Source organism: Pseudophryne corroboree, chromosome 11 (genome assembly GCF_028390025.1).
Source record: "Pseudophryne corroboree isolate aPseCor3 chromosome 11, aPseCor3.hap2, whole genome shotgun sequence".
In the NCBI taxonomy this organism is placed as follows: Eukaryota; Metazoa; Chordata; class Amphibia; order Anura; family Myobatrachidae; genus Pseudophryne; species Pseudophryne corroboree.
Window position 1 is genome coordinate 262,884,669 of NC_086454.1, and position 14,459 is coordinate 262,899,127.

General features: G+C 38.2%; 1 protein-coding gene across 1 annotated transcript in view; it reads right to left on the reverse strand.

The window, feature by feature from the left end:
- Window positions 1–9,039: 9,039 nt before the first annotated feature.
- CDYL2 (chromodomain Y like 2) overlaps window positions 9,040–14,459 on the reverse strand; it is a 244,481-nt gene continuing 239,061 nt past the window's right edge. Inside the window, exon 7 of the mRNA XM_063945371.1 lies at window positions 9,040–14,380. Within this exon, the coding sequence (XP_063801441.1) occupies window positions 14,222–14,380 (159 nt within the window). The 3' untranslated portion in view covers window positions 9,040–14,221. The remainder of the gene's footprint in view (window positions 14,381–14,459) is intronic.

Genomic DNA, 14,459 nt, shown 5'->3' on the forward strand with positions numbered 1-14,459 from the left:
GACCTGGATGCATCTTGAGATGTGTCAGACTTTTCATATAGGCGTAATGATGCTTTTTTATACGTATAATTTTTGGTGTATGTTCTTGGCACAAATCTGTCCAACTCTAAATTAAGTCCTGTTTGCATAATTTTGGTATAATGACCAATGCATGAATCCAGTCTTCACTTGTGAAGTCTAGTTTTGTATAGTTATGCCATGGATGCTTTTTTATATCTTTCTGCTTATAAAACCAGCTTCCATTTGGTTCTAGACATAAAAAAACAACAAAGGACTCTCAAAGTCTAAAAGCATTATTTTTTTTTTTTTATAATACAGTACCTGTCACTATTAGATGTTAAAAAGATGCCTGTATATATTAGTAATTTTCTATATCAAGAAATTATTGTTCATCAGTTCCGATTCAGGTATTCCAGAATGTTAAAAAGAATTGTGGCTCCACCACTGTAACTTTGGGAAAGGTTTACAATAACAACAGCCATTTACACAATGTTGTATTTGATGACAGCGATGGGTTTATTCCGTGAGGACATGTAACAGATCTATTATAAATTTATATAGTAAAAATAAATAATCTTAAAAGTACTTTGATATATTGTTCAGCATTGGCCAGCAAAGCTATAACATGATGCAGGTAGAGTACTCCACCATTGTTATGGTAGCATATTTGCTACATTGCCTATCATTGTGGCCCACTGTGCCTGTTTCCAATTATCACTATAATACGTTACCATAACGTAACCTTAGCCCATATCAGATTGTTACTTGACCAACCTTCAAATAAATGTTCCAGATGAAGTTCCCACACTACTAGGGTGTTTGCTTTCAGACTGTCAGTTCGCTCATGGAGTGTCAACAAGGTAACACCTGATTGGAGACTGCTACCCTTCTACTATGGGCAATCCACTCAAGAATCAGATGGAGAAGTGAGAGCTCCAATTATGACTAGGATGCGGGCACTTCACTAGGAGAGAGTGGCGAGTTTCTGGCACCATAGTATAGAGACTTACAGGTAGAATGCCCTAAGCGTAGAGGTTCCATGGGTTACAAGTACTAATATGATGGTAGATACTGGTAATATAGACCCCCCATATGCCAGATCACCTCAGCCCTTCCCCACTACACTCTATATTTACCCGTTGTTGCCATTCTGGCCAATCACTGCGATGGGAGCCATTGGAGGAGCTGCACACCTGCATTGTGCACCCCCCCCCTCATTGCGCAGGATGTAGATGGGACAGACCATCACCAGGTATTAGATGCATTTAGTCCAGTGATGCGCAACAGGTGGCCATATGTGCCTTTACCTGCGGACTGTAGATCTTTACTTCTTTATTGTGAGATCTGTTTTTTATAGCTTGTATAAAATGCTTGCTAATATGTTATTACAGATGGCTGTCTCTTTTTTTATTTATTTAAATACATTGAATTAACTTATTTCTGAAATTATGGGTAATGCACCTCCTGAAGTGTGTTAGGTTTCCAATCAACAATTTAACATGAGGCAAAACTATTAAAATAAATAATTTTTCAACAGTGCAGACAGTCATCACACAGAGGGGCAAATGTACTAAGCCTTGGAGAGAGATAAAGTACGACCCAATCATCTACTGTCACGTAAGTCGGTGGGGCAGATGTATTAAGCCTTGCAGAGAGATAAAGTGTACGAAGATAAGGTACCGGCCAATCAGTTCTTAACTGCCATGTTACAGACTGTTTGAAAAATGACAGTTAAGAGTTGATTGGCTGGTACATTATCTCTCTCCACTATATCACTATCCAAGGCTTAGTACAACTGCCCCACAGTGTTTGACAGTTAAGAGCTGATTGGCTGGTACTTTATTGCTCTCCGCTTTATCTATCTCCAAGGCTTGCCCCGAAAATCCATAACACATGCAGAATCTGAAAAACTGACTTGCTTTAATTATAATATAACCGAAAAAAATATCTTTGTGACCTTACGGTCTTATTTTCCAGCGTGGCTGGAAAAGTATTTAATGACAATAAAATAATGACAATATAGAAAATAAAAAAAACACTGTAAATAAAAGGAGCTGCTTGTTAAACAAATAATTTGTTTGATTATTCAAATGTTTATAAAATAGAAAAATGGGCAGAATGAACACTAATTTAGCATTAAGCATAAAGGGTCCTGGTGCAGACTTGTACACAAGTTGGCCATAAGGAATATACTTCCTGAGGAAGGCAGTCCGTTGCACCAAGAAACAAGGACTTTCATGTGAGAAATCAATTTCTATTTTTTATTTATCTTATTTCATTTTATGATTTATCATGAATATTTTTTTATTGCCTATGTTGTTTTGATATATGGATTTTTTTGGTGCTGTTATATATATTTTATTGGTTTAGAAGCATTTTAAAAACATTTTTTTTAAAACAAAAACATGTCTTTTTATTGACTTGCTTTGTATTCCCCATTATTTATTTATACACTGCGAGTGGGACTAATACCCTAAATACAATCAGCTATATGTCATTGTATACTATTAGTTTCTAGGAGTGAAGGGTTGAACAGACATAGGTGCTTTTATAACGATTGATCTTTTCTATACATACTGTAAATGTCTCATTGGGGTCGATTCTATTCGGCAACTTAAGAATAGCGCCGGGAATTAGCTCCCGACGCTATTCAATTCAGCTCCAGTTAAGTCGGCGATGTCCCGTTCTCGCCGACTTAACAGGTAGTTTTGTCGGGAGAACGGGCATTCTCCGACTTAACTACCCGCGGCGATGCTGATTCCCGACAGAATCAGCCTTGCACCGGCTGCGAGGCAGCACTTTTGTCGGGTTTCTTCTCTCATCCCCCGGGGATGAGAGAAGAATTCCCGACAATTGCGGGTCACTAGCAGCTGAATTGAATAGCGTCGGGAGCTAATTCCCGGCGCTATTCTTAAGTTGCCGAATAGAATCGACCCCATTATCACATAAGTAAGAGATAAGATCTCTACAATATGGGAATAATTCTGACCACAACTAGCACCCACAAAATTAGAGCTGTGCGCTGACCCCCGTGTTTTTGATCTGTATCTCCTTCATGTTTTGGATCTGTATTTGGTTTTACCAAGATCACCCCTGGGGGTTTTGGATCTGTATTTTTTTTTAAATCATAAAAACCGCTAAAACCACAGAATGTGGGCCTGCTTTTGTTCCTACAGTATTAACCTCAATAACATTTATTTCCAGTCAGTTCCTCTTTATTCTGACCATTTCACAGCTCACCATATTAATTTAATCTAGTTTAAGCCAAAAGGTTGCACCTGGCTAGCTGGTTGACTAAGCTAAGTGACAGCAGTGGGCAGCAAACACATGGCAGTTAACAATATATTTTTAGATGCTTTATTCATCTGTTAAAATTATTTTCAACTTCAATGTAGGATTAATTTGTTCAGTTCCTGACAGACATCTTTGACATGGAGAAGATTTGCTATTCGAGCATGGAGTTTGGCAGAAGATATTTATGCACTGTTTGTACCATTGCACAGAGATGTTTGGGGCGTATATGGGAGCAGGCTCACTGAAGCCCATTTGTGTCCAATCCTCTGTGAACCAACTTCAACAAACCATCTAAAACTTGATCATCTGGCTGCTCCCAGTGTGAATGAGTGACAGCTATGCTATATATTTTTTGTACATTTAATGGAAAGGTGGTGGCCTTATTTGTGGAGGTGCTAATAGTACACACTGTAAACAGATTATTTTTTGCGCTAGGTGGTTGTTTGGGATAATGGGACCAAGATTTGCTGTTCTACATCAGAGGAAAACAGCCTGTGGCTCTCCAGCTGAACCATAACTCCCAGGATCCATGCCGTCTGCCGGGCATGCTGGACGTTACTGGTCAACAGCAGGTGGAGTGTCTCAGTCAGGAATAATTCAGTAGAACAGGGGACCAAGGGAGGCAGAGTGGAAGGACGGATTAATAATAAAATTTGATTCTAAAAATGTAAATTAATAATTGGGGGCATTGTGATGGTCTTTATTGCATAGACAATTTTTTTTATTTGATAATGCACTAATCAGATGATTACTCCTTTTCATCACACTTGTAATAACCAAAAAAGAATAAAATTTTAATAGGCAAGGATTCCTGGCAAGGCTTACTAGGCCAAGAAAATGAATAGTTGCGCAACAGAGCTGCAAATTTTCCAAAATTCACCAACTAACAGCCCATAATTAAAAGAAAAGCGATGCAAGATGGATTTGTCCTTGGGCCCTCCCACCCTTATGTTTTATATATGGAACAGGACATGCAGAGTTTAACAAATCAATCACTTCAGCGACAGGGACTGCCACTTGTCGCTGAAATTATTGGTTTGTTCGGGCCACCACAAAACAGGCTGTGCATTGGTGGCAATGATCTCTACATACAGAAACTGGCACTGCATAGGCAAGATGTTGTCATCATCATCATATCAGTATGTACATCCTCTTCACACATTATTAATTTGTCCCCGCTGGAATCCACCATTACAGGTGCCTCTGTATTTTTTGGCTGTAATTGCTCGTAAAGGTCTTTCTCGTGGAATTTATAATGCATTTTGATTAACATAATCTTTTCCACATTTTGATGAATCAACCTCATACGCCGATTGCTGACAAGGTTCCAGGCTGTGCTAAAAACACTTGCGTACACACTGGATGGTGTGCAACTAGCAAAGCCAGTTTGTGCTTGGGCCTCCAAATTGCCTTTTTTTCCAGCCAGTAGTAAAACGGACTGTCTGACGTGTCTATTTGGATGCTATCACTAAAATAATCATCAATCATTCTTTGAATGGTTACTGTATCAGATGGAGTCACGGTAGACATGTCACTAATTGTGGGCAGTTCTTTTAGACCCGACCAGATGTCATAAGGTTTTGCTGACTGATCTGCATCATCACCAGTTGGTCTCTTAGGAAAGTTTCGTTTTTCCTGGCAGCCGCAGTTGCTGGAGAAACTGAAGATGTTGCAGTCATATGTGCCGCTTGAGCTGACAATTTGTTCTCCAACAGCTCTTTGCATCTCTTCAGATTTGTGGCCATTGGAAAGAAAGACACAACATATGACTTAAACATAGGATCAAGTATGGTCGCCAGTGATCTAATTTCAAGCGATTTACGACCCTTGGATCCTGGCAAAGCAAATGAAGGGCTTGATCTAAAAGTCTGACATACTCGGCGGAAAAACCCCGTTTCAGCTCCTTGTTCAGGTTCTCGAGCTGCTTTTCCAAAAGTCTGATTTGGGGAATTACCCAACTGAAGTTGGCAGTGTCTGAACTAACTTCACGTGTGGCAACTTCATAGGGTTTGAGAACCTTGCACAACACTGAAAGTATTCTCCACTGTGCTTGAGTGAGGTACATTCTCCCTCATTTCCCTATGTGACCTGTGAGATGTGTCAGTGAGTAATGAATACACCTGTGCACCTGCTAGGTGATCTGGAAAATGTGAACTATTTGGGGTTCTGAGGATGGAGGTAGAGAACCATTGATCTAGACTGTCAAAATTGGTACTGCTTGAAGGCACGGAAAGATTTAAACTGAGGAATGTAATTGTGCTGAAAAGATTTAATTGTGGATATTTACGTCAACAGATTTTACATTGTGCCAGAAAATGAAGCTTACAGAGTGTTCTATGTATAATGGATGTGGCCAGTTTATGGAGCCAGGCTGGCCAACCTGTGGCACACAAATGAAAGAATCATTCTAAGATACTCCCACCATCGATGGATGTGGAAGGATGCCAGCAGGGGTGAATTGGCCCTTGCATCCACATTACATGACTGCCTCTGCATAATGCAGGCAGGTTACATGCCTCATCCAATCAGGGGAGGCAATTTAGGGTGTGCTCGTTTCTGTTCACTGCACAGGCTTGAATGGTGGTAATGCATGTGGAGATGCGAGAGGCCTATTGGGGAGGAGGATTGAAGGACATACAGTATTGGCAGTCATTGTGATCTAGGAAGCATTGCTAAAACATTGGTAAACTCTTGAACTATATAATGTACAAGGGGCATGGCAAGAAGCCCTGTTGGGTGTATTATGGGCATTTAGGCGTTTGATGTGCATCTATATTGCATGCATGGGAATCTGATGGATATCAGACACGTGTTTTTTCATCATTAAGGGAGAGAAGTTTAAAGCCTTGGGGAGAGATAAGTGGAGACGTTGTCCAAAGCAACCAATCAGCTTGTAACTGTAATTTCATAGACAATTCTAGATAAATGACTGGAATTCAGCATCTTCTCCAATTTATCACTCTCCAAAGCTTTTTTTTACATCTCAGCTAACCGTTTTTTATTTATTGTTGGGAAATCATAGCCAGAAAACACAGCTGAATAAACAGTGAAAGTATTAGTGACTGAAACATTCACCTGTTACAGCCAGACACTACACTTCTTATCTCACTATCTTGGACGATGTATATACAATAAGTAGGCTTGCCACAATATTCCTTTTATGACTGACACCTACGGTTTATACAGGTTCTTTGGCTGGCTAAATTCAAGCGGGCAGTTCATCTGGTTTAATCAGCCAGAGCCTGTGTAAAGCATAGGGGCCCCAGATTAAAGGGATATTATGGAAAGTCTATATATAAGTGATCTTATATATTTCTTACTGAATTTCCTTAGTTTTTCTGTTTTAGAATCTGGTCTTATTTTTAATCCCACAATGTTTAAATACATGGGATTATCTGTAGAGCTACATCATACTTCACCCTACCTGCATCACTCTGTGTATATTGCATCTTCCCCTCATCTCTTATTAACACTCATGAACTTTCATCCTATCTGTATTTATTAACTGTAAAATTCTCACCAGAAAATAAAAGCTCACACATACTACTGTTACCTTTTCATTGCTTTCTCCTGCTTCTATTAACTAGTGGTATATCACCAAATCCTGTACTCCCCTACATTACTCAGCTACATAAATCTGACTTGCATCGGTATAGAATTCCAATAAACTTTCAAACATGTCACCTGTACCCCTCTAAATTAATTAAATATGCCCTATGGAATTCACACTGTTTGCCATAAAGTAACATCCAGCCATGTCCTCTTTCTCTGAAATACTCACTCTTCTGGCAAAAAACAAAAATATGTCTCACACAAATCAGCCATTACATCAGGAAGGTATCGGGATCCCTACACCACCTGCAATACTTTCAGATGGTGGACTTCAATTTATCCACACCTCCTAGCAGTAAAGGAGATGGAGACTAAAGCTGGGTACACACTAGAAGATGTGTGTACCCAGCCGATGGCAGATGTGAAGGACAGACACACTGCACAATGTGGAAAACGACTGCACACCACCTCCCCCACCGCATCTCGCTATATAGGATGGTCAGTCGCATCTACAGATTGAGCAGCACGTAGAGGCGACTTGAAGATACGACAGACGTCACTGCAGGAGCGCATACACACGAGACAATTTGAACAATTTATCATTCTGAATCTTCGGAATCAGCCAATTTGTTCAAAATATCATCTTGTGTGTACCCACCTTAATTTCTTTCTCCACACTGCACATTCACTTCAGTGTCAGCAAGTGATACAACAGGCCTGTTGCAGAATTTGCTGACCATTGAATGGGCATGTGGGGAGGTCTGAGAGGCATGAGTGGTGATCTACCATATACAAGTTTTCTTATACTTTGGTCAGAGACAATGGTCTGACTCCTAAAATTTTAAGAGGACTAGATTTGATAGAAATGTGTCAAGCCCTGGTGTAAGGGATATGAGGGGAACTCTGGTGGTGTGTTTGTGTGCATAAAGGGGTCTGACAGGCACTTCAGGAGCTTGTGAAGATGTGTGATGGACATGTGGGCAGATCTGAAGGTCATTGCTCTTTGTGGTGTATATAGATGTTAGGGGCGATGTACACCCTTGATCGGTTATGGGTGTGTTACAGTTTCCTATGAGGTAACTCTGCTGTGAAGACAAATTCTTTGTCAATAGATTTCTTTGTGACATTAACATAGCCAATAGGTTTCTTGGACTGATCTACAGAATATATTTTTCAAACACATTCACATGGATTACAATCACATATTAGGGGGAAAACAGCAATACCCTAACAGCCTAAATGCTTTAGGAGCAAGTAAAAACCAGTATTTGACATAAAGCTGTGTTCCTATCAAGCTGTAGGAGTAATCACCCACAATTCTTAAATGGCCACTGACATGGGTGTGAGCAGGTGTACCTAGAATAAGCTGGAAGGTCTGCGCTTATGGTTTCATCCTGACCAGGACTGATGTTCCAGTGCGGGAAAAGTGGGTAGGGTGAATGCTTTTTGCTTTTCTAACCTTACTTGAGAAGGTAGCTTTTGTATATTATAGGCGGTGTATTATGGGGCCAAAAAATATACATGAAATTGCGGAAATGAAGAAAAATCTATTCATCAAGCTTTCACTACCCTGCAGTTGGCTGCCATGTTGGGAAAGAGGTATTTCAGTCTAAAATTAGACAAAAAACTGACAGCTAATACAATATGTGACTGAGGCTATCACGTGAACTGAAATCCCTGCAATTTTAACTTTTTGACCTGCACAAAAGTCCCAGGGGGGAGTGTAATAAGGTGTGAGAATCAAGAAGTGAGAGATTTTGTGAGGGTTCTCCTGTTTTTTTTTTTTTTTTTTTAAAGTGGCAAGCATTTACATGGCAAACTCAACCTGGTTTTGCCATGTAAATGATTGGCGCTTTAAATAAAATCAGAAGAACTCTCACAAAATCTCTTGCTTCCTGATACCACCCCCACCGTTTTATTTATGTGGGAGGGTGCTTTGTTAAGGGGCGGTGATAAATTTTAATATAGATACAGTGGAATATCAGATTAACGGAAAATCGGAATAGTGTGGGTCAGTGGTCATGAAGCAGTCATAGCTACAGAATGATAAAGCACTTTGCAGGGACTCACTGTCCCAGGAATTCTTAAAGGACGTCTTCCTCTTGTAGCAGTTAACCAAGGACTGAAGTGCAAGTGGCATAGTGTATAAATAAAAGCATACAGACCAAATAAAACACAAGAAGTCCTGTAACATTGATTGCAAAACATTAAACATTCTTCTTTTAAACCTGTACTTCAAATAAATATATATTTAACAAAGAAACAATGACAGGTGCTCAAAACACAGCTAACTAGTGACATCAACACCATTGCTTTGAAAAATAAACTTTTTTTTTTTCAAATACAACTGACATGACTAAAGGTGTCAAATGCTCTAGAACTCATCTAGACATACGTATGGAGCATACAAACAAATGAGTTATACAGATTTTTTGTTAAATCAATTTGCACATTTGATTAATAAAGACAATGTTTCTGAGGTAAATTGTTTTGTGTTTTTTTTTTACAATGTGTCAAATAATTTAATCAAGGAAAAAAACATTCCGCCACCAACTTTGTTTTATCAAGGGCAAATCTTTTCTTTAAACACCACCTTTAATAACAAGTTCTGTGTTGCTACAGCATTATTGTCATCCAGACCCTTATTGTATATAAACAAAACATACTATTTATATGGCACAAAACATAAAACTTATGCAGATCCAGGGTAACTGAAACAAGGTGTAGGGTGGGGATGGGTGCTGAGCACCTAGTCTTGGGCGTACCAGTGAGGCACAGCCAAGTACCACAGAAGGTGCGGCCATGCCAGTTATTATCAGTAGGTATTGCCACGCCTTCTAATACTGGGTCCCAAAACATATCTTGCCGGCCCTGATTATATCTCAAGGAATCAATTTATTGTCAGAAGAGGAGGCTCCTTGACCTGTCCTGTCTTGCACATTTCTCAAACTTCTGACCATCCCTAATCTAGTATAGTCATTAGTTATAATATGTAATAACTTGGACTGTATCTTAAAAATAAATGCGATATTGTATACAGTATTATACAAGCATAAAACTAACTTAGCAATTATTTTCCTCTTAGGCTATCCTTTGCTAAATGATTGTCATGCAAAGTAAAATTATATTAAGAAGTAACAATGTCCTTACTTTAAATTTAGGTCATAACAAGTAAAATTAAAGAACCAAAAGTGTTGCTGCAAATTGTATTTAATTAGGTCCACAAACTGGAACTTTCAGGGCCCTTCAAGCAAAATACAGATCCCAATCAACATCTGATTGAGGCAGATGGTTAATCCGATTGGTTGGAGACAGCATCTGTGTAAGAGGTCATTGTCTGAATGCATGAACAGCCCCACATTGGATCGAGCTGGTCAACTGGACCTACAGAGATATGGTTAAGCATGGACAAATCAGCCAGACTGCCTCATACATAGACACCTGTAGTAACACTTAATCAAAGATTAATATTCAACTGGGGATGGGGAATCTTAGGCTGATGTCATCCAATCATGCAATCAACCACTGTTATGAGAAATCGCTGAAATTCAGTGTTCAGAAATGTTTGCAAAGACACTTATGATAGTGATGCTTAAATGCAAAATCAATCTGTGTTAGCCAAGCCACGATCAAAGGACGTTATTTGAAGGCTCGAATTAAGCAGAATGCAACCCTGTCTCCTGCATAGCAACTACTACCAACGCACTTTGCAAAAACCACTGGTAGGAGGCACTACATTTACCTACCAATGCTGCCTTGCCAGTAACAAATGTACCTCATTATCAGTTTTAAATGCTCAGTCAGGAATATACTGCAGTCTAAAGGTTTTTTTTTTTGTTTTTTTTTACTATAGAACTACTATAGGAATAACTGAGATAACAGTGTAGAGATGCCTTGGAGGTGTCATCTGGCCAATTTCTTCTTAAATCCCAACCATGTGACCTAAATACACATGCCCCCAGTAGTGAATCACTGTTACATCTTGTAAAAGATTAATCCTTTTTGTAATACACAAAAAAAAAAAAAGGGTCATGATGTAATGAAGGTCAATTTTGGCGGCCGTGAGGGATGCCAGCCAAAATCAGACTTTTTTTTTAAAGGGACAATCATATATAAGGCATGGTTTAGCCTTGTACATGATTGACCCTTTAAAAAAACGCCCCTTTAAGAAAAACATTCCACACGGCCGCTGAGCCCAGACTTCCTTACATCCCGCCCCATAGTGTGTGTGTGTGTGTGTGAGAGTGTGTGTGTGTGTATATATATACATATATATATATATATATATATATATACGTATATACACATACATACTTTGGACAAAGTTTATTTTACACAGTATAATTATTACATTTCTTACAAGTCATCCATGTAATTTCCACTGGCATGAGAGAAGGTGAATCATGGGATGAGACCAGGCTGGAGGTAAAAGGTCAACACAACATATAATTACGTCCAAAGATTAAATTCCTGAACTTTGCATTGAATCTGCTGTCAGAGTAGGCAGACAAATATACAGTTGAGGTGGAAAGCACATAGTAATATCTATTTTAAAGGTAGCTAACTATATTCCTGACACGACTAGCACATCGTCGCATATAATATCAGAATAAATCTTAGGAAATTGTATAATTTCTTAAGCAAGACAATATAAAAATACAGTACTAGAAAATTATATTGTGAGGACTATTTCTAAGTAAATTTCTAGCTCGACTGCTTTATCTAGAAAACCTTATTTCTTTAATTTATCACAATGGTCCATATTTAGTAGACAAGACACTACTTAGTACCATGAAGCCTCTCACTGTGTACTATGTTCCAAAATTGGTTGCATATGAAATTCTTTAACTCGCAATTTTGAAATGATAAAGAGCTTACTTTTCTGTCAATACTAAGAAAATATATAGCACACTGGTAGATACCTTTGTACAGAGATAATTACCTTGAGGTCATGGTACCATGTAAAATGAAAGTATACCAGCTTAACAGCGGATACAGCTATTTTATGAACAGAACAATTATTCATGATAATGCCACCTATAATTTTATAGCAAACTAGCGTACCCCGATTTCATAAAGAGTGGCGCCAGCCATTTTGTGGTGGCTCAATTATACATGACAAGGTTGACTAGAATTTCATTGGAAACTAGTGACATCAGTGAGGCATCATGCAATAACTGATAAGTAAGTGGTTTTGGGTAAATAGATACATTGGTATCTCATGCATAGTAGTACTCACAAAATCTCCTCCACTCAGTATGAGTGACAGGAACACTTAAAATTATATCCACCGATTCCAGTGAAACTATTACCCCAAGTGGCCAAATCAAAACTAATAAGAGATCTTGCTTGGCAATGCCAATTTTTTTTTTTTTTACATAAGCCTTTTCTTAGACAATGGCGTTGCAGTTTTTTGCTTTGTGAGAGATTTTGCAATATGTATATTGCTTTAAAAGTGTATTTCTTAATTGTCTGTATAATTTATAATGCATGTAGACAGTTGTACTGCTGCAGTATATGCAGAAAGTTGAATCTCTGCTTTTAAGAATGGTGGGAATACATTACAGGTTAGGTGATCGCCACACTGTTATTCAAAAATACTAGACGCAAATATAATTTCTAAACAAGAAAATAAATTGTATCCCCTTTAATAGGTTTAAGTGCAAACAAAATAATCAATAAATAAATCAATCAATAAATCAGAACTAAGCCATTAAGGAATCTAAATAAAAAGGAAAAATGTGGTTATATGTTTATAAGTTTGTAGCTCAGCTATTGTTTGTGTCAGAGACTTTTTGGAGTCTCATAGAAATCTGCCATGGGCTCAGATAAAACATTAATACATATATTGCAGACCTTTTATAGATAGGGAACCCCGATTCTATAGTTTAAGGAAGCCAAAGACAAGTGAAAGTGCTAATCCAAAAAGGTGACTCGGGAACAAGAGACTAGCTCAAAACGAAAACCATAATAATAACTTCAGCAAGATTTCCAACCTTTCTCAACTTACATTGATCTACTTTGTAACAATACCAATATTAAATAAATATCAAACAAAAATGTGTTTCTTTGAAGCAAAAAATATAATACACCATGTTTTTTTCCGCTAAACAAACAATAGGAGGGCCATTATATTCCATATTTCACACTCTAACCTAAAATGTTGTTTTGGATGGAGTAAAGTATGTCAATCTCTAAATAAAGTATTACATTCAGTACAGGCGGTGTAGCATGCTAAAGGAAGAACTCAATGCTTGGTAATGCGCCGCCTCAATGTTCAGATGTGCACATCACTAACAGGAAAACTAGCAATGTTGAACTACCATAACTAGGAGGGAGGGAACATTGATAATGGTGATAGCCACAATGTGCCTATGTACCACTAATAGTACCCCAATGCCTACAACGGATCACTACCACCAGTTTCAAAAAGACAGCTGAGATTTCAACAATAGTTTTATGTGACAATCCAAGGAAGTCCACGGAGCAGTAGCGTGGACAACACTACTAACTGGTTAGGAAATGTGAAAGCGGCACTGCACCTTAGAGGCATGAATGGGATCGGAAGAACGCTTTCAATGTACTAAACTCCAGTCCATGTTAAGTATCAGGTAGAGTTCACCATTACTAAAATAAGCTATAGTCACACTACTAGTAAAGGAAAAGGGTCACTGACATTTAATGCAACATGACTTCCTTTCGGTTATCTTTTTGGTGATATAATATATAACTGCATTGTTAATAATATTTTGCATGACATGAGTAAAAGTAGCAAAATGCCCAAGGAACAAACATTTAACCTTTTACCCTCTAAAAGAAACTTAGAAACAATAAATTAGTTCAGTTGGCTAATTTACAGTACAGAAAAGAACGACAAGCTTTTCTTCAAAACAACAAATAAAAAGAAAAACAAGAATAAACCCAAACAGATTAACAAACGATATATACAAATCATCCAATACTTAAGTACAAGAAACAAACAATAATAAAAAAAAGGTACAAAGTGCAATTCTCACATTATTACTTCAACTAGGTTTTTCGACGAGCGTCATCGTTAAGGTTCATGTAGCAAGTGAAACAACTAAGTACAGCTCACACAGTATTACTGTCTGGCTGACGGAATGTTATCCATTTTTGATGTAGATGGAAGTATAAGTACTTTGTTAATTGTATTTGCTTCTGGAAGCCTGTACCACTTTTGTTACATACAAAAAAACAAAAAAATCTGGAAGCAGTATGACCAACTCTGTGGAAAACCTCATTGCATAATTTTGGGCTCTGGCAAAACAATGTCTTTCAAGCATCTTTCAAGGTTATCGCAGACGTAAAGACGGAAGTGGAAAGAAAACTCTTTCTTTAGCCTGATTTAAAGGTATCAGACTTCATAGATTTTGTCCTGTAAGTAGCTGAATAACGAGTCCAGACCCTTGGGTGAGCTCCAGAGTTGTTTCAACATCTGGCACTCCCGCTCGTTTACATCCACCAGGACTGATTTCAGGAAGCTTCTGACTAGACATTTGGATTCCTCTAATACCTGTGGGGAGATAACACTGTCACTTAAAAGGGTACAGAAATATTTTGTATATAAGGACAATATAAAATAAGGACATTAG